The sequence below is a fragment of the Lichenostomus cassidix genome, chromosome 1 (genome assembly GCF_008360975.1).
Source record: "Lichenostomus cassidix isolate B80296 chromosome 1, HeHo_3.0, whole genome shotgun sequence".
Classification (NCBI taxonomy): domain Eukaryota; kingdom Metazoa; phylum Chordata; class Aves; order Passeriformes; family Meliphagidae; genus Lichenostomus; species Lichenostomus cassidix.
The window spans coordinates 9,581,628-9,608,913 of NC_139479.1; the positions used below are offsets into that span (position 1 = coordinate 9,581,628).

General features: G+C 35.0%; 1 protein-coding gene across 9 annotated transcripts in view; it reads left to right on the forward strand.

Moving 5' to 3' along the window:
- DMD (dystrophin) overlaps positions 1-27,286 on the forward strand; it is a 1,152,080-nt gene that overhangs the window by 459,907 nt on the left and 664,887 nt on the right. For all 9 annotated transcript variants that reach the window (XM_085049820.1, XM_085049818.1, XM_085049835.1 and 6 more), the window contains 5 exons: positions 2,811-2,912; positions 3,034-3,141; positions 8,482-8,661; positions 14,515-14,690; positions 24,153-24,276. In XM_085049820.1, the coding sequence (XP_084905946.1) occupies positions 2,811-2,912; positions 3,034-3,141; positions 8,482-8,661; positions 14,515-14,690; positions 24,153-24,276 (690 nt within the window). The remainder of the gene's footprint in view (positions 1-2,810; positions 2,913-3,033; positions 3,142-8,481; positions 8,662-14,514; positions 14,691-24,152; positions 24,277-27,286) is intronic.

Sequence of the window (27,286 nt, forward strand, 5' to 3'; positions counted from 1 at the left end):
TTGATATTATTCAGGGTAATACCCTTTGATTGAAGATGATATATGGGTAGTTCTTGCAAAAATACATCAAAATAAGTGAGGAATGTTAAAAAATGAATAGACTATCTCAGTTGACTCACTGAGAACTTATGACAAGAAGTTACATCCTACAAAGTTCAGGGATTTCAAGACCTGCTCATCACAACAGTATGATGCTCCTGGTCGATGCCTGGGAGGTTGAAAACCCCCATAAAGGCTACTGCTCTAGAAATTTCTCCTAATTGCCTATAGAATAACTCACTGGTCTTTAGATACTGAGCAGCCTGGAGTTCTCCATCCCAGAACTCCAGTTGTGGGACTCATTCCCACATTTGGTAATTAACAAGTCTTGCTAATACCAAAGGTTTCACAGCTCTGGGACCTGACCTGTGCTTCCAGTTCATCCTATTTGTTTGTCCTACTCTCTTTGTTGGTGTATGAGATGTTGAGCATTTCAGAACTGCACACAAAACTTATTGTTATATGGCAGAGATTCTGTGAATAGGCTAAATACTCTCTTTTAAGGAATTAATTTTGAATATAGACAAAAGCATTTTTCCACTTTTTTTCATTATTTTAAAAAGTGGATAGCTTTACCTTATTCCTTATTAGAAAGGCATTTTTCAAATAAGCCCCATTAGTTGCAGGCTGGAAGTACCTTATTTCACTCCTAGAGTTATGTTTGTTTTACTCATTTTCTCCTGTGCATGTGCTTCCTTACTTTGACCTTTTAATAGACTACAAATATTTAATCTTCTGCTTTTGATAGTCAGAAGGAATATTCTTTCAGTGTCCTTTGTGTTGGAAAAAAAAAATCAATCTTCTTTCGCATGCAAATTTCTCTAAAAATTCAGGTAAGGGCTGTAAGAAAAGACTTTTTTTCAGGAGGGTACTTCACTTCTTAGTCTGGGTTCCATTGGTTTCTCTGAAGATTTGTTTTGCCAGGTGTTAGGATCAAAACACTTTGTGAAGTCTGAGTTTCTGAGCTACAAGCTACAAGTTTGATGTGAATAGAGAGTTAAAATTGAGCACTGTATGTTTTAGTATAATAACTGCTTTATAAATAACAGTCTTGACATGATATTTCAAACTTGGAACTTCATGTCTTAAATCTGTTCAACCAAACAGTGCATCTTGGTCTCATGATTGTTATAACCTCTCGTGAGAAAGAAGTTATTTAGAAAGATTTAAGGTAGGTCACAGAATCAACACTTATATCAGTGAAGTTACTTGGTCTTTTTGCTTACTTTATTAAAATAAAAAGATCTTGTCAAATTATTGAGAACAAAAAAAAGGTACATTATTTGTCTCTTTGAAATCATCTGCTGAAAACAGTATTTTGAATTAAGTTTGCTGTGCAGATCAATATATTTCTCAGAGACAGATATTTGATCTTATCCTCTTGAGAGTTTGGTGTTTTCTAGAGGACCAAATAAAAAATACTTTTGATAGTATACCACAGTGATAAAGGCATGTTGATGGAGATGTTATGGCAGTTGTTGAGAGAAATATTTTTCTTCATGAGAATTATTAAGAAAATTCAATAAGCTTGGATGTGAGATATTTTAAAATAACTCAGGTTATGAGGATTTTTATAAAATGGCTATGAGGATAGATGTGCTTTTTGAACTACTAATTAGCAAGGTAAAAAAAATTCAAATGAATATTTTTATGGCTTTAGTGAGTGTCCACTAAATGGAAAATTGTACCTGCTGGCTTTTTACTGTGACATAAAACTGTTAAAGCAACAAATTCAAATGGCATTCTGAAGTTCTATCTTTCATATTCTAGGAAGTGAAAATTAATGTTTTTATTCCTGATAGAAAATACAGTTCTAATTTTTATCCCTTGGTTTTACGAATCCACCATTTTGGACTCCGCATTTTTGCTAAAATTAAATTATAATCTCTGTGATAAATACGTAAATACAAAAAAATATAGAACCAGATAATATCTCAAATTATAAGGGACCTATAAAGTAAATAACTAAATATGAAAAAATGAAGAAACTATTATCTTTTTGTCATGATGTGCTTTTGAAGTAGATGAAAAAATAAGAATGCACAAGTATAGAGTATCTTCCAGATGTTTATAAGTGATCTTTTTTTTATTTGGAAGCAGCTGAATAAATTGCTTCTGATGCCCAGGGGTAATTAAGTCAATATAAATAATTGCAATAAAAGTTTTGTATCATCAACTAAAATAAGGGAGAAGAGGACAAGGTGGCATTCTGTGTAATCTAAATACATACACATTCCTATATGCTACAAATACATGGGAAAGCTCAGTGGGATTTGTGCTGGTGTGGGAGCTGATAAGGGCTGGGCTTTTTCCACTGCAATATTTTAAAAGAGGTAAGAACTTTGACCAACTGTAGTGATGATGCAACTGAAATCCAAATGCTTTTTTGCTTTGACTGTTGTCTTTGGGCCGTCACGTTTACGTTTCAAGTAGTTCTGTCTTGGGTGGCATAAAGTTTTGAAACAGAGGGGATTTTTGAAAGTGTAGTACTAGAGACTTGATAGAGAACTGTCTGTGCATTAGTATTAAAATATTCTGTGGTTGGATCTATTGCTTTCCCTATTTGCTCCCTTTTGGTTTTATCTCAAATGGTCCTAAAATCCATTTCAGTGTGATATGCAACATATTTTAAGGGCATGTGCCTGAAAAACAAAGTGAATTATGGAAACGTTTTCATTAAAAAAATCCTAATGCCATAGGGAAAACAGCTTTCCTTGTTTAAGGGAAAGAAATAAATGAAAAACTCTCTTTTTGTGTTTCTTTCTCTCCAGCACTTTGGAAAGCGGTGGGCAGCCATCTGTAGATGGACAGAAGAGCGATGGGTCCTTCTGCAAGATATTCTTCGTAAATGGCAGCATTTTGCAGAAGAGCAGGTGAGTAGCTTTTTAAATTATAAATTAGAATGTTCTTCAAAATATTACAGGAAATTTAATGATATATAATATATATAGGAAAGGCCTGACTAAAGCTTTTTCCTCTCCAATTTTATTTCAGTGCCTTTTTGATGCATGGCTTACTGAGAAAGAGGATGCTGTGAGCAAAATTCATACAACTGGCTTTGGAGATCAAAATGAAATGCTGACCAACCTTAGCAAATTAGCTGTATGTATTTTTCATACTTCTATTTTATGTTCACATTTCTTAATCTGAGTCTGGATTCACATGGCTTTACCCCACTCTCAGACCTTATGGTTTAACAGTTTCGTATTTAGGGCTGAGCATTGCCTCCTGTGGATGGAATAGGTTGGTCCATAGCCTTGCTGATAAAGGAAGAGGTAGATACAGGAATTCTTCTTGATTGCAACTTCAGTCAAAAGCTCATGAAATAAAATAGCATTTGTGTGTCTTAAAAATATGTATACTTCAAGGCTGAAAGTTTCTTTGTTATACTGTTGGTTTATATCTTGTTTGTGAGACTGAATATATATGCATATGTGCAAAGGCATATGAATATAAGTATTTATCACACAGAAAATCCTCTTATGCATTCCTTGAACCTGAAAAAGCTAAAGGCTGAGAAGTTATGAAATGTTGAAATGAATATTAATTTACAGCTGTACCTCAGCATCAGAAATGTAGTTACTTGCACAAAATGCACCCTTTTCACCATGTCCTCCACCTCACCCTTCATGCTGCACTGTGCATGGTCTTTGTGGAGGGAGCATAGGTCTGGCTGTGCCTTCTAGAGGTGAAAAACTTGTTGCAGCCTAGACTTGCCAATGGTTTTACAGAAGTAGGACCCTTGTAAAGAAAATTATATGGTATTTTGGTATGTAATTATGACTGTCTGTGCATTTAGAGGAAACATAACAGTCATGTCCATGCTTTGGTTAAAATAGGTAAATTATTATTGCTTTATTAGGAATGAAATTGGTAATCTTTTCAGGCATGAAAAGATTTTCTATGAATTAGCTATTCTTAGTTATTAAGTAATAATAAATATAATGGCACAATTAATAATTATATATTGTTTATTAATTATTTATGACTAGTTATACTTATCTTTGTTATATATATCTAAGATTCAGCCTTAGATTTTTAAAAATAAATTTAGGATTTATGTCCTTCTCATCATTCTGTATTAAAAGTAGAAACATTCAGGCTTTGGATTGATAAAAATACCACAATGATTCTGAGGTTTAAGTAACTGTGATGCTTCTAATATTTACTCTATTTTATCCCCACATATACAAGTGAATAACATTCGAAAAAGTAAACTTACAGACTGATTATTTAGTTCCATTGCAGCTGATCTAGAATTACTGGTGGATGTACCTTTGATTCATAGAATGAATAAGTAGTTAATGTAAGAGCCAAAAGATTGCATTTTAGCATGTTCTTGAGACACTATAATTTTGACACTGCCACAAACAGTTTTTTTTGTTCCCTCCTTTCTGCTTCCTTCTGCAACTCTTCAGTAGTTAATAAAAATATGCATTTAGAAGTACATACTTGGATTTTGATTGAAGATTACTTAGGATTAAGTCCACTTCTTTCTAAAGGAAGGCAAACATGTATTTGCCTCAGTGTATATACTTCTTGGAAATTCTGGCTGTCTAACATGTGAGCAGTCTTGAAGCTGACTTCAAGCCAGGCTTTTAAAGCATAATGGATTAGAGGCATCACAGCATGCTTTAGAGTACATTCATGAAGAAAAATGTATAACAAGAAATGCAGATTTATTCCAAAAATTTGTACTTTTGGATTTCAGAAGGTTGCTAGAGGACATAGGCAGCGAGGGTTGAAATCTTTGTCACAAATTGTGAAGTAGCAGACTATTAATAGTTTGCAAGTGTTAAGCATAGGGCCAGTTTGGATACCTTTCAGAATTGTTTGAAAATATTATGTTAAGAAGGAAACACTTTAGTAGTATTTTCATAAGTTTCATTAATGAAGTAAGTATGAACTCTATGGAGTTAAAATTATACTGCCAGTTTAAATTGTTAAGCATTATTGTCAAGAAATAATTCTAGTCTTTCATGACAGAGAGTGAAGAACATAAAATGGTAAATAAAGTGATTTTTCCATTGCCCTGAACCTCAAAAAGAATCATGTCATCCTTAACAGAACAGGTGGAGTTTATTAATTGCAACTTAATCTTTTTTACACATGAATAACTTTGATCTTTTTAGAAACATGATTGAGTGGAACACTTGAGGTATTTAAATATTGGTGGTATGCTAGAAGAACACTGCATTTCTAGTGTCTCTTTGATTTGCAGCAGAAAAATAGCTTTTACTTTTGGAATTCCTCCATCAGGTTTTAGACCTAGTAGCAGTCATTTCCGAATTCCAGTGAGTATGTGTTTTTACATTCACACAATGCCAAATTGATAGAAGTTTTGTGTATGAAAATTTACTATTTTAATCTTGTCTAAATCATGAGGAATTTGTATTAATACATCAGTCACATTACATTTTCTTTGCAGGGAATATATTCTCCAACTCTAAGACTGGCTTTTAGAAATAGAGAAAAATGGGATCATGCTGTCCTGACCCTGACATGTACATCCTGCCTGTCTTTTGGTGTGTTTTATTTTGGACTTAGACTTGTGTTTGAATGTAGTAGAGGACAAGCTGTCACCAAGAAATACTCTTGTAATTAGGCCTGAATTGTAAAAGTGAGCCTGTGAGGGAATAAAAATATATCTTTTCACTTCATATAAAAATGTTTCTATTCTTAACAATATGATAGCTTGGTCCCTCAGTTGTCCAGTCATTTCCAGCAAGAAATTACAGCATTAGTTGTTCCTGTTAGACCTTAAGGATTTGAAGTTTGATATTGTGGTAAGGCATGAGAGCTTCCAGCCTATGTTTTCTGCCTCTCTTATATGTAGAACTTGGCAAGATTAGGATCTTGTTCTTTAGCCAATCTCTTAAGCTTGAAGAAAATCTCTGAAGGTAATTTATTAAATCATTTAGCACTGTGACTGTTGATTTGAAATTCTACAACCCTCCTACAAGGCCCTAAAGCATTCTAAAGTGACTGACATGAAATAGGTCTGTTGAGATACTGTTCACAGCAGGAAAAAACTTGATAAATCACAATAATGTCCACAGACTGGAGCCTTCTCCAGTGTGGGCTCTCCACAGGGTCTCAGCTTCCTTCAGAGCACATCTGCCTCTTCTGGTGTGGGGTCCTCCACAGGCTGCAGTTTATTTCAAAGGATTTATTCAATATTTTCATGTGAAAATTTATCTTCTTTGTCATTAAGTCTCTTCCGCGATCCTCCTAGTCTAAAAGTCAGAAAAACTGTTTAGCAGATATTTGCTCCAGTTGTTAAAATGGTTCCCTAGAAATCTGAGGTTTTTGTTGGTTTTAATTTTCCACCTACCATTTATTCACTGGTATTATAATTGTCTCTTTAATTCTTACACAAGGTGTGGGGCGAAACAGAACATGCACTGAGGTGGAAGATGTGATGCACTGAGAATGTAGAACTGAAGTGAAACTTTGATGCCAAGTACAGCATGAGCTTGAGAGATTGTTTTCATGTCCTAGGCCTACATTTTGTAGCTTGTAAAATGAAGTTGGCTTTTTGGGTTTTTTTTGGTAAAAAATACTGAGGGCTATTGCAAAGGTATACAAGATCTACCTCTACATATTTATGGTATATCTTCCATTAATATCAATCTCCTCTTGCTTCAACTAATGCTTTTTAAATTTTTTTTTTTGCATATTATAGGAAATCGGTTAGATATTACACTATTTTTGACTGGAGTAAATTTCTTAGCTGCTGAAAACTTGCTTTATAGTGGGTGTAGCTGGTTAGACTGTTACAGTAGGCAAAGAAAGTTTCTGATGTTGAAAAGAAAAAACAATAGTTAAAAACTTAAATCCCACAAAAATAGAACCACATTGCAAAAAAAAAAAAAAAAAAGGAAATTTCTCCATAACACTCAAGAGTTATAGAGTATATACTTGACAGAATTTATGACTGATATATTTGATAATTAATTCCATAAAGCTGACTACCATGTTTTGTGTTCCAAATTGGCAATTTACATGTTTTGCAGTTACTATTATTATTTTAGGTCTATTTTTGTACTGGGGAAAAAAAAAACCCACCAAAAATCGGAGCATATTTTTGTTTATTGTGGCACACTGACAGGTTTTCAATGAGGAAATGTGAAAACAGAATCTCCCAGTATAGTTTTCCAGGTTGACTGTAGCTATCACAAAAACATACTTAGTTGTAGTGTGAAATGAGAGACATTTTTAGCATCCTTCTCTTTGTAGTGTTTCCCTTCCTGCTTGTGCTCCAGGTATGTTGGATTGCTGCTGAACTCACTGGTGCATTAGACAGCTGCTGTGAGCTGGGGTGGGTGGAAATCAAACACTGCTCTTCAGAACTAACTAATGTTTCACAGGATGCCATTTTTTATTATTCCAGTCAGTGTATATGGTGGCTTCCACATGAGCTTTTTCTGACAATGTAGGCGTAAAAATAGGTCAAATATAGCAGAGCTTGAAACTTAAGATGCTAAACTGGTCTACGTCTACTTTCCTCCATCTGTTAGATCTCCTACTTTGCAAACAGCTTCTTAAATGTAAAGTTAGCTTCTATTTCCCAGGGATACATCAATTTAAATTTTGACATAAACTGTACCTACCATTAGTAATTACAATGTTTCAAATCACATCTGAGTCAAAAGAGTACTGATTACAAAGACAGAGAATATTTCCTTTTCTGAGTTTTATTTTTAATTACAATTTTGGATTGTGTAGCTGTAGAAAAGTATAGGTAGGCTAAACTCTGTTGTCTAAACATTTGTTTAATTATCCTTTTCATGCTTTGGGGATTAGAATGCAATCCACAAAATTTGGCCATGGTTAGCACAGATTAGGGTGTAGAGAATGAATGTTTAGGAATGGAAATCAGTGGAGGAAACCAGTTAAGGCTTTAAAAAGTAAACCAGGTAAGAACTGGAGCTGTGGAAGATCATTGGATCTTGTTCCAGGGGCAGGTTTGCATGCATACATCTCAGGAGTTTCAAGGTCCCTTGGCAGGGTTTTTGTTTTTTTTTTTGTTTTGTTTTGTTTGGGTTTCTTGTTTGTTTGGGCTTTTGGGTTTTTGTTTGTTTGTTTGTTTGTTTGTTTTAATCCTAGTTTGGGATCAAATATTATTTTTCTAGGAAACTTTTTTTTCAATATGCAATATATAACAAAGTACATTGAAACTTCAAAAAAAGATTGTTTGACATTTTGATATAGTTGTTAACATTAGTGCAATTTTAAGGTTATTCCTGTAACATAACTGTCAGCTTTTTGGTTTACATCACCACCTGAAGCTTCTGTGATTTTCAGCTCTTATGATGATCTTCTTGTGATTTCTCTTCTAAGTTTGTTGAATTTTTTTTTTGGTGGGTGTTTTGGTTTGATTTTTTTGGGTTTTTTTTGCGTATGAATGTATGTTCTTCCTTCTGCTACTTTGTTTAACAGATCCTAAAAGGAGATCTAGAAATGAAAAGGCAAATGATGAGTAAGCTGAAGTTGCTCAGCCAAGATCTCCTTCTAGCTGTGAAAAATAAAGCAGTGGCTCAAAAGCTGGAAAGTCGTCTTGAAAATTTTGCCCAGCGCTGGGAGAGCCTTGAGCAGAAGGTGGAGAGCAATTCTAAACAGGTTTGTAGAAACCAGTTTTATCAGTTTGTGACAATTATATCCTTTGGCAGTCAAATGCTTGAAGTGGTTTTGGTGCTGTTTGTTATGTTGTTTTAATTTTTCACCTTGCATGATTGCTTAAGACATATTTTATTTTTGGGACAGCATAATACAACTGTAATATAACTTAGCAGAATTTTATTTATTTCTTTAGTTTTTAATCTCTCTTTACAGTGTTGATTACTTTCTTGGGTTGTTAACTATGTTTTCAGGGATGATACAAACCATAATGAAAATACCTTTCCAGTTAATTTATTTTTAACCTACAATAACACACATTTTTATGTCTGTCTCTGTGAAATAGCTCGTAGTCTAAAATAAGTGCAAGAACTGTCTGCTAGTTTAAGTGAATTTTTTTCTTTTTTCAACAGTACAAGTTTATAATTGATGGCTGTTTCACTTCTGCGTATGATATGCTGATTTACAGATTAAAAAGAGAGGCTACAAAAAAGAGACATTTCTAGGAAAAATAAAGGAATCAATCTATACCTGTAACCAAAGTGCCAATGAAAAAATATAACCTGCTATTATTTTGACCACTTTAATTAACTGTAATATGTTAGAAAAAGAAATCAATGTTTTAAACCAGGTAACAAAATTCGGTGCTCTGGTGTAGTTCCCAAACCCATATCCAATTATTTTGCCTTGACAACTTGTTAGCATTTCCTTCTTACTGGATTTAAACCTAACTCAACTCACTTTTTTCTATTCCATTATCTCACTAATATTGAGTTATTTTTGTGCTGTCATTGTGTGACTGGTAAAATAGGAATGGATATTAAGGGATTTTAATTAGACAGCACAGAGCAGAATGTTACAGCAGGTAGCTCTGTCCTGTCCATGGAGGTCTCTCGCAGTTCTGGTCAGTTTGATTCAATTCCCTTGAGCATGCTGCCCTTTTATGTTGCTCTATGCTAATCCTTCTACCAAATTATGTCTGAGTAATTAAATAAAAGCTGCTATACTTCATGTCGTGATCTGAATCTCTCTCAGTAATCTTGCTTTCAACTCATACCTTAATATTTTAGTTTGCTCTGTGATGGAAAAATCAGCTGAAGTTGGAAAAACCAGTTTGGGAGAACATAAGGGAAACAAATGGGGGAAGGACACAATTTCACTTAGTAACAGAAAGCAAAACCAGATTGTGTACACAGCATTTATGACTTGAAGATACAATTTAATTATAGTATATTTGCTGTGGAAAACCTGTCATTTCAAAGCAGAGGAAAATTCCAGAGATTCATTTTTGAATTTGGGATTTCTAGGGTCACATGACTTGAGGATGTTAGTAAGTCACTCTGAATTTTTCAAGAGCTGTTTATAGACTGGTGATCACTCCTAGAAGAAGATTCAGCTGTTTAGATTGGTGATCACTCCTGAAAGAAGATTCTAGTTTTGAAAATGGAATTTAGATTTCAGAAAATGAAGTAAGCAGTCCTGAGACTGTAAACATAGATCAGCACAGCTGGGAGATGCTTTGGATTCCCAAAAGAGTGTAGCTGTCCCATCATAGCAGAACACTTCAGTGGGTTTAGCTTTTCCTCCAGGGAGAAGCTGCTCTGCTTGGGACAGAGGTGATTTGCTGCCATGGCAGATTGCTTCACCTTCTGGAAGCATTGCACAGTCAGGGCAGACTGAAGGACTTGTCCCTAAGGCACTGCTGCACTGCTCAGACATATCTTCTGGGAAATCCTGATGGTGTATTTGGTGCCATGTGTTTCTGTCTAGGCAGGGCAGATAAGGTTAGTGGGGTTTTTACATGTATTCATTAGAGAGCTCATTTCTGTGTTTAAGCTGCAAGGGAAAAAATGCCTTTACAAGATCATTTTATGCTCTCTAATCATGACCTGGGGAGGAGAACACTTCAAAGAGAGTGACAAGTAGAGTGTTTTTCACTAAAATCTATCAGAAAATGCACGTTTAATTCATCAAACTTAGATACTGACTTCAAAATTAACTTTACATGGTTTAGTGGTGGACTTGGCAAAGCTTGGCCAATACTTAAACTCAATGATCTTAAAGGTCTTTTCCAACCTAAAGGATTCTATGATTAATATTTTTCATAGTGCCTTTATAATTGCATTTTGTCCTTAGTTATTTCCCTTCTTTCTCTTAATAAAGTGTCACTAAATGATTAACTTGTTAACAAAATAAGAAATTAAATGGAAGAGACAACCTCAGGCTTGGTTCAAAGATGATTCTCCAACAAGACATATAAAGTAGTTATAAATCCCAAAGGAAAAGTGCAGAACGTAGAGTGTGAGTCCTCCCACAGTTGGCTGAATTAATTGCTCTTGAATTCAAGCATCTAATCAGGACACATGGCTGAAGCTTCTGCTACAAATGACTGCATGGCAGGGGTGTGAGAGAGGGAGAGAAATACCTCTAACAAGCAGTTTGTTCTCATCATGAAAATGTCAGCTTTCCTTCACTGACCACACAGTGGAATCAAGGACAAGGACAACTTGCTTAGATGAGATGCGTAGCTTCCAGAAACTCTAAACCCAGCTTTGCTGATTTCATTATGCTCCACTAAATTGTACTGAGAATCTTTCCAAACTAAAGAAAACACCATTCCTCATCTGAACTTCCCCACTCACATAGATAAATTTCATCAAAGAACAGATGACAGCTCCAAAAGTGAGTGTAAAGGAAAATTATGAGTTTATCAGGACAGAGGGCACTTCCAAAGACAGTAATAAATGTTGGCATTACAGGTAGGCTGCTGTATAAATGAGAAATAAAATGACATAAAACTACTGAAGTGCTATACACACATTGTACATATGTTTGCCTATAGACGATGAAAGAGGATTTGAATTTGTCTACTCTGAAAAGTGATGAGTTTTAACATGTTTCTAAGATGGGCTTGATGTGAAACTGCAGGCAAGCATTGTACTTTGAAAGCCTTTTAATGGGCAGCCTTGTGAGTCACCTTAGCACTTTCCATATGATTTTCTAGTGGGTTAAAGCCCTAGTCTATATTGCCCCTTCTCAGAATCACATTTGCTATTCAGGAACTGAGAGGGATGAAGAAAATATGCAGTTATTATTTGGACCCTCTTTGAATAATACATGAAACACACCATTTTCGTGATTAATAAGGCATTTTGGGGTTTTGGGGGTTTTTTCTGGTTTTTTTTCTTCTTTTTTCTTTACCCAGGTGAGCCAATTAAAGTTAATTCCTTCTCTTTTTTTTTTGTAATTCCTAATATTTGTAATTATTGTCCTTTACACACTAGAGTGTATGCAGTTTAAACGTGAACCAGTTTCATCTTGCAGAGTAAGATTGCAATCCACCTTTCAGTCTTACCCTGTCTCTAATTGGAATGATTATGAACTTCAAATTCACATCTCTATTCTCCGTTTGAAGCATATAGTATTTAACCTCCACTCCTGTTGATTAAGCATGAAAAACACTTTTTTACTGTTTTGACATACAGATCATTACCCCCACGGCATCGTGACTTGACTGCTCTGAGCAGTAATTGCACTGCCAGCTCTGGAAGTGCAGTTCCCCATCTCCAGCTGAAGCTGCTAGTCCTGTGGAATTGTTGTTATGCTGCAGATTATTCCTGCAGTGCCCTAGCTGTGGTTTATTCTGTGTTGCACCTTCTTCCCTGGAAACTCTGCCCTGGTATTGATTTGGAAATGAAAACATGGCAGGATGTGACCCTGGGTGTCAGAAACATCTTCCTATCATTGATTTTTGGATAAAACAGAGTGTAATAAGAATTTTATGAGAAGAGGAAAAAAGAGACAGAGAGACTGTATCCAAAGTTATATAATAGGCAAGAGGTTTTTTTTTTTTTTTTTTTGTTCTTATGTGCAGTTAGGGAAAGATGACATCCAGTTCTATCCTCAAATTTCATAGAACCCTTGACATCAGGAGCTTTAACTTTCTTTTCCTTCTGCCCTCTAATTAATTAAAAGAGAATGGCAAAGAATGCTGTATATAGTTTCAATACAATATTTGCTTGCTACTGTCATGATTTCAGTAGGAAGTAAATATCAAAACCAATACATCTTGTTGAGAGAACTAAAATAAGAGTGTTACTACATAAAATTGTAGTGATTAAAAAGTCAACTGGGTGTTTGTGTCTTCCAAAGAATTTTGTACTCCATGTGTTAGCTAAATTCCTGCAGGTCGCAAGCAGCTTATTCAAAGGACATAATTAATCCATAGTTTTTGGTTTTTTTTAATCAGCTCTGAATCTAAATTTTGTAGTCTTCTGAGTAGTCCAGAGTCTGCTGTAAAACCTAGCCAACTGCCTGTTTCTAGAGGTGGAAGCAGAGCATAGGGTTAACTGCTCTGTGTAAGCAATACTGACAATATTACAGTGTTGAAGCACTTCCCTACTCATCACTTCCACTGGCAGACTGGACAAAGAACAGGAAGACTTTTGTGTAGAAGACCATGTGAAGAATTCAGCAGAATTGGCAGAAATTTTAGGGGTTTTTTTTCAGGTTTCTTAGCTTTACTGATGTTGCCTGCTGGGGACAGGCTGCTTGCTAACAGTATTTCCCTTTCCTTGTCATTCTATTTTTCTTTTTGAATGCAAGAAAGCATTGTGGGAAAGGTGTTAGACCTGGTTCCTCTTCACTGTTCATAGAAGCCCTTATGTCTCGGTAACTAAGCTAACTCAATTGTCTTACCAACTTTCTGATGCAAGAAGTAATAGATAATTTATGTATGTGTTTATAGTTTGACAGACTTTTAGATACTGGAATATCTGTTGCTCAATTGGAATCTCTAGTTCTTGCATATTAACAGAAACAAAGAAGCAGGGCTTTTTCTGGTGCACAATTTTTTCTACTCCTGGTATAAATTATTTCTTTTATGTTCCATTTCACTGCCCTTAAACTGTGAGGTGGTCATTGGAGCTGTAACTAGAGCATTTTGACAAATGAACCATCCTCTGGCAGAATCAAAAAAAGAAGTGACCTATTTCTCATGAGTTAAGGGATTTACGAACAGCTGCCACATTTGAGTCGGAAGTTTCTAGTTTGGTGTGGCATGGAAAGAAGTGTAAATGGGCAGTACATGCTCAAGCAGTGTACAAACAAATATGAGTAAAAAAGTATCTCTCATCATTCTTTTTTAAATGCAGCTGAGCTATACAAAGGGGTCTTTTTCATATTGCTGGGGCAAAGCTAAATTCATTAGATTGGTAAAGTTTGCAGTGTTACGTACCATGGGTGTTATTATCTGGTGTGACCCCTTAATATTGTTTTTAATTTATGGAATAAAACTGATGCAAATTAATTTGCCTTCTAGTGCATGTTTTTTCTAATTCAATATTTTCTGACAGAAAGTTAACTGCCCTTTCATGAGAGTAGGTTCTGGTGAATTACATTCATTTTGAATTCTATTTGATTTTTTTTTATAAACTCTAAGAATATTATTTGGTAATTTAGTGCCATTTTCATGCCTTTATCACCTCTCAAGGAGCAAATTTTCAGACTGGGGGCAGGGTAACATTTAGTAATAGCAATATTTTATATATTTGTTATCATTCAATTCCATCATAAAATTCCATTCATTTCTTTTCTTCTTTCAGCATGGATTACAGGGAGCCATAGGTTCATTAGAATCCTTTCTGCTTTTGATATTGGCTTTTGCAGATATCTTATTCACACAGCGTGAGTCAGATAAAACAATCTGGCTTGAGCTGCGTATAATGTTGGTTTTTTCTGAAGGTCAGCCTATAATGAAATGAGAGCAGTTTCTCATTATTTTCTATTGCTACTCCAAACAGTCTTTACTGAAGTCTTTCAGACAATGTATGACCTCTGTTTTTATACTTCTCACAGATTTCGCAGGCTGTCACTACCACTCAGACATCACTAACACAGACAACTGTAATGGAAACTGTAACTATGGTGACCACAAGAGAGCAAATCCTGGTTAAGCATGCTAAAGAGGAACTCCCACCACCTCCACCCCACAAAAAAAGGCAACTCCTTGTGGATTCAGAAATTAGGAAAAGGTGAGAATCACCAAGAGACTGAGAGAATACTGATAGAGTCTGGATGAAAATGCAAAAATAGTCATTTGACTGCAATATGACTCTGTATACTATTTTAAGCACAAAATTATATTTCTGTTCTCTTTTAGGACACCAAATGATTATTATCTTTCTTTACTCAGTATGAGATATGGATTATATTGTGCTTCTATTCCAACCATTTAGCATTATAGAATGTTAATGATTACATCAATACTATTGCATAGTAATTATAGTCAGTTGAAGTTCTTATGCATGGCTTTGTGGGGATCCCACTTGACTATGGACTTGAAACGGGAAGGACAAGAAGCATTTCATTAATTCTAAGATTTTTGTATTCTTTAAGAAGGATTTTGTGACAATGAAAATACTAGTAATGCAGATATTGTGTGGTTTCTAAAGTTCATTGTATTCTTCTGGGCTTATCAGCCAGCAGTAAAAATAGCAGTTCTGCAGAGGTAGTTAATATTTGGTGAAACATGCATTATTATTACTTTCCGATTTTTTTCCTGTAACTCAAGTACAAGTGACAAGGGATTTTAGACTAATGCTGAACACTAGTTACAGTCGGCAGAAAAATTTCTGATGTGTTTAAGCAGCATTAGCTCAAGCACTAAGGTTCTAAATAAGGTGCTAAAAAGGTAGATTTCAAACATTCATTGTAATGTTTGCTTTGGAAATGATTTTTGATATTCACATGAACATGAATTCCAAGGTAACAGATTCAAAGACTGAAAGGGATGTGAGACTCCATTCAGTGTCTCATTTCTATAGACAAAACCTTTGTTTAGTTCAATGTGCTTACCAGGACATTTTATTTACTTGTAAAATAGTGTTTAACTTGTTAAGAATTGAATATAGCAAGAATAGGAGAAATCCGACTTTTTTTTAATTGAACTTTTTTATGTTATTGAAAAAATAGACACTTTTTATCCATATGCATCATGCCTTTTTTTAACCATTCTAAAACTAAGGTTTCTAGTTTAGCATTGTTATTTAGGTATGCCCTGTATATGTGATGTAAGAAGAGTGATTCTCTCCCTTTTTGTTGAATTGAATAACTACTTCTATAGAAAGTGCTTAATCTAGATAAGTTTGTGAGCTAAATTTGAATGAATTGAATCTATCTTCAAAGTCCTCATTTGGAATCTGTTTTTTCCCATATCCTAGGTTACCACTAAATCATAGTGAGAATTATATTTTGCTAATATATTCTCAAGCACTAAAAGTAATTCACAGTGATGACTATCAGCAGACTTCTGATTCCTGAATTTGTCCAAGGAATTGTTAAATGGCCATGTTGTTATTTATCAAGAATAATAAGCCTTAGCACTCCTGTTAATATTTCACTAGTCATGTGCAAAGATGTGAAGCAGGATCAATGTCCTGTTGGTTTATATATGAGATATATAAACCTTACATAAACCTTTGTTGCAGCATGGTCCCTATAATGAAAACAGTGCTGTGCTTTATTTTGAAATTGAAAAATTAAGAATGAAAAATCCCTCAGTGTTGAAGTATTTAAATAATTGGTACTTTAAAACTTTTCACTTTTTTCTTTCCAAACTGAATGTTTTAGGAGTGATCTTACTTCATAAGGAAGTGAAGTGCAAGATGGCTGTTATAAAGGAAAGCATTATCTTAGTTAAAACTAAATGAAGTAGAAAGACTTTAAAACCTATTTTTCAACTCTCTGAGAAAATTGTTGCTATAAGCATTATTATAAAACAGGAGACCAATTGGCACTAGAAGTTCCTTTCTCAGCTACTATCATTGTACAGTTAGCATGTACTTTCCTTCTTGCTCATTTTCTTTTAATTTACCTTAACACTGAAAGTAAACTTGTCAGACTTCATAGTCATCACACAAGGAAGCTGCCCAAGGGCAGGAATTAGCTGGATTATAGGAATTGGTTTTTCCGAGCTACCTTGGTTTATAGAAACCAATAATTAAGTGTTACTAGAGTATTTTAATTGATGTCTGTCTAAAGCTTTTCAACCAACAAGTTTATATAGAAATCTAATTGATCCTTGTAGAGAAAATAGGATGTATTATCAACTTTGAGCCTAGGGTTGCTTGTAGATATATTACTGGGAGATCTGCTACCAGATTTACGGAGTGTTTGTTTTTTTTACTATGCATACTAGGTCTTGAAGGGTTTTGATTTGTTTTAATGCTGTCTAAAAGATGTGCATTCACCATTTGATTTCTTTTTCACTTTTGGATAAGAGTCAAGATGGAGCAATCTGTAGTTCTCAGTCTTTGCCTAGGACGACTTTAGATAATTGAATAAGTTGTGGTTTCTTTTAGATATTTAAAATCAGAGTCCTTTTCATTTCTGCATGGGCTGGACTTGTATTTTGATATGCTAGGAGAGAAATCTGAATTTTCCTTCTCCAAGGAAAAAGGGAGTTAGTTGTTTAATGTACTGTAATATGCTCTATTGTTTTGTGTGCAGAAATTGCTAGATTTGTGTTAACGATGCGATTGCAGCAGCACATGAGAACTAGTTCAGTGTGACTGTTACACCTGTGAGTAGACCTACATTATGGTAATATACAAAGTGTTGGAAGTGTCCACAGCTGTGGAGCAGGGTGAATGATGATGGTTATATTACCTGAAAGCAGCAGTCCTCCATTCAGATAATCATTTTGGCATTTCTAACTGAACAGAGAAAAAACCCAAAAAAACCCCAAACACCTTTAGTCTCTAGAAAGTCCAAGTGAGTGTTCCACAGTGGGAGGACAAGTCTATAAATAGCTTCACAAAAACACTTTGAGGGTAAAATTTGGGGAAGAAGTTTCATCTTAGAATAACAGTTTTTGTGACTGTTTTTAATTAATGTGTAAAAATGCAGTCTTGGAAACAAGCACCTTTTATAGAATGTTGAGTTGTCTTTCTTTCTCAAAGACAAGAAAATACAAATTTATACTAACTATAATCTTAATAATGGAAGAAGAAAGTTCATCTTAGAATGTGGGTACTCAGTTAAAATATCTTTGCTAATTGGTGACCAGACACATTTTGGTAGGGTTTTTTTTTTGTTGTTTGTTTGTTTTGTTTTTTGTTTTTTTTTTTGCTGGAAGAGCCCCATAGTTCTATTCCCAAACAGCCAGTCATTTGTTTTCTGGGTACATTGTTGGTTGCAAGATCTTTCAGGTGTTTCTGTATGTATTCAGTTGTAGCTGCACCCAAAGATAAACAAAGCCCATAGTGCTGCATAACTTTTGATATTTAAAATTAACTAAGAGAATGGGGGCTCTCAACCTATCTCTCCTACATCATTCTATATTGCATGTGTTTACAACCAAAATTTTCCCTGACCACTTAATGGCTAATAGTTGATTATTTACTCTTTAGTTTTGGTTTGATAAAAAAAAAAACCCTAGCAATTACTGAAGGCTTATCAGAAGCTTCTGAAGTTGAATAACCAGATTGTGTTGGCTGCTTTCTTCAGTCACAGTACAGCCCACTGCATCCTCTTGCTTGGTATTTTTGGGGCTGGGAGGGAAAGACACACTGGGGCTTTTTTGAGGTGATGAGAAATGCTCCCAGGTTCTGCCACTTCTTTCATCTCTTCTCAGGCTTTAGGCAGAGTTGTTTCTGTAAAGGAGTGTGCTTGAAATAAATGCGTCAAGCTCCATTGCTACCTGTTTGGACAGATTTGTGCGCCAGGTTTGCTTCTCTGTGAAGTAAATGTTTGAGAAATACTAGAAACTTTTACAAGGAGGAAGAAAGAGTAGTTTAGCTACTCTGTGAATGTTGCATTCGTGTACTATGAGGGCAGCCTACAGTTAATAAGCCGAGGAGGAAAAAATGGATGACTAAGATTGAAGCTCTGGACTTTCTAGAATGCATTTTACTTTTATATTTCTGAGTGTTTCATTAGGATTAAAAGTATAAAAATCTCTATTTAAACTGAAGAAATTGAGAAGAAGCAATGGGACTTAACACCCACAGGACTGAATATAACATTGCTCTGATTCTTCGTGGCACAAATGCTTGGCAAGGAAGCTGTTGATTTTTTCTCGCCTCTTAAAGCAACTTTTTGCTATAAGTGGTGGAAAGCAGAGATAAGAACCAGATTACTTTTCTTTTTTTTTTTCTTTTTTTACTTCTCCCCACTCCATTCTTCCCCAAAAATCTGAAACTGCTTCAGAAGTAATGTTTCAAAATGTCAGAATAATTTAGGTGAGTTAGGTTCTGTTACTAGTCAAAGAAAAGCTCCTTTTCCCAAAAGAAGCAGTTTGAAACTGAGAAAGATAAAATACTTGGAGCTGTATAATAGGATCAGTAAAAGTATGTAGTAGGCATTAGGACTAGAGATGAATGTAACACAACTGAGGTTGTAGTATTAAAAATCCCTGTAAATGGGAGAAGGGGATGCAAGGTAGCATTTAGTTTCATGGTATTTACATATTCTAGGAACAACAGGTCAGTTGCATATCATAGAAAAATCTGAAAATTTCTCTGTTCATGCTAAGTTTTTAAATAGCAGGCAGGTAAGAGCTGTTTAATATTTAATTTAAACATATTTGTAATATTAATGTGATTTAATGATGTCCAAAGATACCTTTCTTTGCAATTTGGTAAATAACTTTTTACACGCTTCCTAATGTTTCCAAGGAAATTCAACTTGTCATAACGTTATTATTGATACAATGTTAATCTGAAGATTGGAAAGAGACTTGATTTACTTTGAAAAGAAAGGTGTGTTAAAACAGGAGAGTTGCTCCATCTAGTGTTTTTTTCATTTAACAGCTGTTAAACAAACTTTTTGAAAAGAGAGAAGCCCTCACTGCTCTGAAAATTATTATATTTGGGATTCCAATGCTTCATTATTTATATAAGTTTGGATTTTTGTAGAAAAAATGTATCAAAGGAAAAAATTTAATGACTTTATAATGGTCTTTTTGATAGCTATTGTTTCAAATATCCAATTTCTATGTGACTATTTATATTAGTCAGGACTAAATGGTAATTGTTTTGCACTTTTACTGCCACTCCAATGGGTTGTTTCACTCTTATTCTCTTACAGAAATGCAGCTTTTGCTCTGATATTGTTATCTAATGATAGATACCAAATCCAAAAAGAAGAAAGTCATTACTTCAATTTTCCTGGTGGTTTTTGATTTCAGTATGTCTGTAGCCAGTTCCAGAGGAAAAGAAGACTGAGACACAACAGAATAGTTTTCTGTGTCTTCCAGGGGGAATAAATAATAAACATTTTCATTTGGAGTGTAATAAGTATGGGTATGTAGAGGTTTGTAAACATGGACACTTCTTAATGCTTGTTAGTTTTAACCCTTCATTCTTTTTGTGAGGTGAGACATGGATTAGTGTCAGATAAACAGGGAATTTATATTCTTCACGCTTACCCCCTGAAATTACCTGCAATATTATGGGAGTGGTAGCAGCCAGCACTTGCTGGAGGCCTGGATGACTGGATTTAAAAGTGCTCTGTACCTAATGATGAAGTTTCTGTTGGAGGTTCACACTTGGGGTTGATTTAGTATTTCTTTTGATGCTTTGTTGTGCATTACAAAAATGCACTGGTCATAATGTTGATGAGGTTAAACTGAATAGCATCACAAGTGCAGAGGGAGGGTCAAAATGTCATTCCAAAAGGAAATAAAATTGACAACTTAATTAAAAAAAAATAGGAAGATGAAAATGTTTGTTAGGATAAATCAGCTGTTGAATTAGAAGATAAGAACAAGTCTATTTATCAATTAATGGCTCATCAACTACAAATACAGAGGAGGAAGACAGACAGCAGGGAATTAGATCAGAATAATTCTTCCAATGGGTACTGTGTACTGTAAAGTTGTTCTTTGATATATTCTCAGCAGTGAAGAGCTACAAGCTGAGAAAGACCTCTGGCGAGCTGGGGATTTCAGTCCAGACATGGAAATGAAATAATTCAGTAATGTGGTTCTTGGATCAAAGAGGTATCATTGCCTGCCAACTCAATATGTAGGCAAATGGTCTTATGTCTGCCTGAGATTCACAGTGCTGATAGGCCCAGTGTGATTTTTGTTTGGGGAAGGAAGGAAGGAAAAAATGAATGAGCAAAGGAAATTGTTAGGCAATTTCTGTCTGTTAAAAGGATAAAGTACTGAAACCGCTGTCAGGCCATGGGAGCAGTAACATAGTAATGTAGTTTAAAGATGAAATTTGTTCAGTTTAGAGATAAGATTATGTACCATGAAGTCTACTTGACAGGAAGATACTTCATGCCTCGTTGAGTTCCTATGTGAACTTGTTTAATGTTGAATTTGTTTGTATATCTTTTCACTCAAATCATATTTAAAAATTATCTTCATATTTTTAATCTATGTGAGTCATATTTTCATGGGAAATTCTCCACACATTTATTTTTTGGATTATAATGAGCCATTTGTTCACTTCAGATCCCCATTCCAAATTCTCTTAGTAGATCACCATGTATTTGTTCAAAATTGACTCCTTGTTCTGGCTTTCCTTTTCTGTGTTAAATACATGATAAATCTCACCTTTGAGGCATTTCACAATTTAGGTGCATTATGTTTTTCTCTTTCCGTGCATGGAATTTCCAACCCAAATACCCACCAGAGTAGGATACTCTAGTCCTAAGAGGAGTCCCTTATCTAATCAAAAAACTTCTGGATACCACGAAGAAACAAGACTTGCTTTCTTTATATTTCACAATTTAAAAAAATCTCCATTTGAACTCGGCTGACATGTGCTGGCCTGTGAAGAGAGGGCTATGGGACCAGGAAAAATAGTATCTCTCTTGTGGAACAGCAGAAGAAAAGACTAATTGGAAAACAAAACCATGACTGCTGCATGAAGAATAAATCTCCTGCTTCAAATTGAATTTTTAGGGGGGGAGCATGCCAATGTGCAACGTTAAATTAAGGAAGTTATTTAGAGTAATTTCTCAAGTGATTTTTGCTTTAGTATCTTCCATGGATCTGTTTTTACAAATTCTGCATGAGTTGAAGTTTGTTTGGTAAGAAAGGTAATATTGCTTTATTTTATGTCAAAAGTTTTGTTGTTCCTAGGAGATTTAAAGACTATTTATACTTTGATATCAATCTAGAGCCAATATAATTTGTAACTGCAGCTGTGCTCAGAGAGGAAGTATCCAATCACTATAGCAGAATAATTAAATGCGTTTTCTACCAGTGTTTCCTCCTTTTAAACAAGATGATCCTGAGAGAGTGATTTTTACCCCCACTAGGTAAAATGTCTTTATCTTAAGGATGTCTATGTACTGTGAAAAGGTACTTAGAATTAACCTTTATGTATTTGAATTCTTTTCTGCCCCCTTTCTATTGCCCTTTTTGAACAGAAGGCTTTGTTTCTGGAATTATATTTATCTCCAGAAGAAACTGCAAGTGACAGAGAGCAATCTGTTATGTGAGATCAACTTCGTCATATCAGAGAATCATACCATATTATAGAATGCTTTTGGTTGGAAGGGACTTCAGAGATCTGTGTCTGATACTTGCCACCATCCGATGGCTCTCTGGGTCATGAGATGTGTTCCTAATTATTTTGTTGTACAGTCAAAACTATCCCAAATGCTCCCATTCTTTTTCCAGATGTTGCAGAGGCAAGAGCTAAATCCTTTTAATTGAAGAATTGATCACTGATAAACATTTTTCTCTGTCACTTTCCATCCTGTACCAGAGTAAGACCAGGCTACTTTTCAGAGAGTTGGTCTCACTAATCCTAATTGCCTGCAGCTTCAGAATGGAGCAAATGCCAGAACTCATACAATTTTACCTGCAGTCAAGGAATTTTAGTACTGAGGGACTGGTAAACTTGTCTTCATTGCTATCAAATGTCTCGTGTTTTGTGATCATCAAATATGCAGTTGTTATTTGCAGAACATTTTATTTCAAGAATTGCAGTTGATTTAATGATCAGAAATAAAGCTCAGGTAGGAAGCTCTTAACTGACTGTGCGGTTTGAGTTCAGGATTTAGAATCTGTTACCAGCACAGACATTCCTTGAACCATCTGGGAAGGTTATTTTGTCTTTTGCCTCTGAACTTGTAGTTCTTTACAAAACTGAATTTTTTTGCACCTTCCATTACTTCACAGTTGCATTTTTTCTCCTTGAATGAGTATTCAAATTGCATTATCAGGAATTGTTTTATCAAAATTATTCCTAAGAGTTTATAATTTGAATATAGAATATTGGACTGAGATTAAGGCAGTGTGTGATTTTTTTCATTATTTATCAATTTTAAAAAATCACAGTGGAGAAGGAAAAAAGGAAGCATAAATATTAGCTCAAGCATGGAACTCTTGTATTCATTTTTCATTTCTTCTGTGTAGATTTATGTAGCACCTGCTTTTGCCTTACATCCTTGTATTTTAGAAGTATAAATCCTTGTATAAATGAAGTATATATTTATAAAATAATTAATTCCTCCAGGGGTATAATTGTTTTTCAAGTTTCTGGCTTTAGTAGATTTTCAATTGTATGCAAATGATGCAACCTATAGTCACAAAGCAAACTGAAAGATACAACTTGTTATTTATTCCCCCAGGTCTTTCTGTTCTGTTGTTGCAGAAGGAAAGTCAGCTGCAAAAGGGATATAAATATTAGAAAATACAAAGCAATAAAGAAATGCAATCAAGCAGAGAGTGTGGCACAACTGAGAAAAAATATTGTCTGAAGCTTCTTGTTTTCCAAACTACAGTAGATACTGAATCACAATTTGAAAATTTTAAACGTTATTAATTTAAATATCTGTATTTTGAGATGTTACCTTAGAAGTGGTTAACAAATATTAAGATCAGTTTTAAAGGAGTTGATGAAAAAATCCAGACTGTAAAGAGGACTGTAGAGTAAAAACTAATTATAAAGTAAGAGCTGGGGATCTTAATTTTGGTTTCTAAGGCTTTAACTGTAGAAAATTATACTTTACTTGTTGATTAGTGATTACATTCTACAGCAAATTTGAGTTAATCAGAAAAAGCTTCTTTCATCAAATTTTCTGCTTGAATTTCCTTCATAGTATCAGCAGCACAAGCTGGGACCAAAATCTCATAGGTTTGAAGGCTGTGTTTGGTCAGCCGGATAGATCTTACATCCTTAGCTTAGCCAACAGGACTTGTGGTCCTCTCTCTTTACTGAGAGACATTTGTTTCATACCTTCAAAAAAAAAATTAGCTTGAAAAATTAGAATACTTATTGTGAAAATTATTGTGTCTGTCCAGCTGTCAAATCAGGGTCGTAAAAATGAAAAAGCATTTCTATGTTTCTAAATTTTAGAGTGAATAGTTTTATGAACTCTCTGATGAGATACGGGAGTTTAAAACTGCCTTTTGCTGGGAGAAATTGCTGTTTACTCACTTGTTCGAACAACCAGTTAAACATGTTTGCTGCTGTTTTCAGAAACTCTGTGGAAATACAAAGTCTTACTGCCCTTGTTGTGTCCCTCAGGTTTGACTCAGACACCACGGAGCTGCACAGCTGGATGACTCGCTCCGAGGCAGTGCTGCAGAGCCCCGAGTTTGCCGTCTATCGGAAGGAAGGGAACCTCTCAGACCTCAGAGAAAGAGTCAATGTAGGAGAAACTGCTCGAATACATGTCTGTTAGTCTGTAGTAGCTTGGCAGTGTGCTTCCAAAGCCCAAGGTTAAATGAGTTCAAATGTCGACTGACAAGCATTGATTGTCCAGGATAAATTTAGAAGTGCTTGCTGTTTCTGTGAGTTTCAGATTTTGGCATCAAAATTGCTACACAGGCTGTCTGGATACATAGATTTTTCTGGTTGTTTTTGTTCATGCATATTCATATTTAATTAAGGTATTCTAGAGCCGTGAAAGTCTTAGGTGAAGTTATACCAAAGACTATATATCATATCTTAAATATGCAGCATCGTTCTATACTGACAGCTTAATTTGACATTATACATGCATAAATTGAAGGACATGAAAATTGTCCCTCTAGTGGATGCAAAAGAAAACCATATCTATTTCCTTTTACAGAGCTGTAAAATATATATGACAGTCACCAATTTCCACAGAGGTTTTTTTGGGTTTTTTTACTCTATTGTAGTACCATGTCAGAAACAAAAACTCTTCTTTTCTGCCAGAGTGAATAGTTCTGCACTGCTTAAGAAGTAGCTGTGGTTTTGTGTTTGTGTCACAGACTGAATTACTGAATCTAGCCCTTGAAAACTAAACTGTTACAAGTATTCTTCCATATTTTATTTTTGTAGATCAATGAAAAAATGCCCATGTTTTCCAAGTAAGAGAAAGGGGAGTTTTTATAATTAGCTTTGATAGTAGCACAGTATATGTTATTATTAATGGAATAATATTGAATGTTATTATGGAATGTCATTAAAGCATGACTTGATACATACTCCTAGAACACAAATAGATGGAACAAAGTTATTGTGTTGAGGTTAGATTTGCTACTGTTTTTCTTCATTATCTGCTTTTCCATCGTAAATCACCTATGATAAGATTGAGGAACATGGAATTTTTGTGATTGTAACATTACAATTTGTGATTGTAAGTATACATTTTAAAATTCCATGTTAAATCATAGGTTTCTTGCAATAATTTTGGGTTTTAATATTAGTGCTACTAATATTATTGTCATAATATTAGCGCTATAAATTATCCATTCAGATGGAAAGTCCTGAATTTAGTTCATGCCACAGCTTCATGTTATGTGAAATATACATAAATGTACATATATATGCAGACTAGATCGAAAACACAGAGTAGATTTCATGGGTTCACGTGCTTCCATTCTGAGTTAATGGGATTCATCTAATACATTAATAGATATAAATTTAATTTTCCAAGTGCTCCAATCTAAATTTTTAAATAAATTGAAGAAAAGTAACAAAATACTGATCTCCCCTTCATACATTCCCATTTTGAGGAATATCAAGGATGAAAATTAGCTCATCTTGACTGACAAATTAAGCTGGCTACCCTCACTGTCAGGTTTCCCACCTGTTCCACCTCATATTGTCTGTTTCTAAGACTTATAAAAGCTTTTAGAAGTTTCTAGTTGTTCTAAGGGAGAAAAGATTCTAATTACATGTATTAATTTGATAGAAAGAACTCTGAAAGATGACACTTGATAAGTGCTACATGAATTCTGTGTTGAATGGTTTTCAGTTTGTGTAAGTCTTTGTACACACTTTTTTAAATAGCAAAGAAAAAATCCAATTTTTATAAATGCCAGGTTTTAAAACTTGTCCTGACCTGACTTTTCCTGGTCTTGTCTCTGTTTCCATCTATGAAGTGAGAGCCAAAGCAGAGAGTACTGTTCAGTTCATTGATTTGAACAGTTTCATTGCTGCTTGCTGACACTTTTAGTTATTAGTTCTCTCAAAATGAGCCTCAAATCAATAGAAAATAAGATAGTGTGTGTTTTAACATATTGTAATCTCTAGTAAAGTTGTAGAAGGCATATAAAAAAAAATGAAATGCAGAAAGAAAACATATGTGAGTGATAATTGAAATAGATTTTATTGTACTGTTGAGCTTTAAGCCCAGCTGGCAACTAAGCACCACACTTGCTGGCTTTCCCCCACCCATCCCAGTGGAACGGGGAGAGCCAAAAGTAAAACTTGAAAGTTGAGATAAGAATAGGTAAATGAAATAAAGTAAAATATATTATCATAGCAATTAATAATTATGATTATAAAAAAGGAACAACAAATAACAAGTGATGCACAATGCAATTGCTCAGCGCCTGCTGACCACAGCCAGACCCCATCCCTGAACCCAGAGTGACCTTCCAGGTAACTGCCCCAATTTATACACAGAACATGTAATTCTATGGTGTGGAATATCCCCCTGGCCAGTTTGGATCACCTGTCCTGGCTATGCTCCTTCCCAGCTTTTTATTTTTTTGTGTATTACTGGCAGAGCATGAGACACACAGAAAAAAGGAATTCTTGATTGAGGATAAACACGACTTCGCAAACCCAAAACATCAGTGTTATCAATATTTTTCTCATAATGAATCCAAAGCACAGCACTCCACCAGTTACTGAGAAGAAATTCACTGTATCCCAGACAAAACCAGGATGTGCACTAACATCCATAGCCATGCCCCATGTTGCACTCATACATGCACACATGTGATCACTTACACGTGTGTGAAGGTGTCCCATCTTGCCCTTACTGGTTTATCATTTAGGCTTTTTCCCCCATATGACAATACATATCACAGAACAGCTGTGCTTGGCTGACATCAAAACTGCCCTTTATTCCCAACCATAGTCCATGCTGAGTCCTAGAGCCTTTTTATAATGACTTTCTTTTCTGCTGTTCTTTTGGAGAGAGGTTACTAGTTTTGGGGGTTTTTTTTCACTTGTGGCAGCTTGCTCCTGCCCATCATTTTTCATGGATGAGGGGTTACTTTGAGAAGATTTAGTGGAAATGCATCTGCTGCATGATGGGGGGACAGAGACATGGGAAATAAAAGGCACAAGGAAATCTCTTTTGCCATCATTGGTGATTCATAAAGTGCAAAAGCTTGCTTCCATCCCAGCTTAGAGGAGTCCTGGGGGAGACAGAGCCAAGAGCAGGCTGCATGAAATGC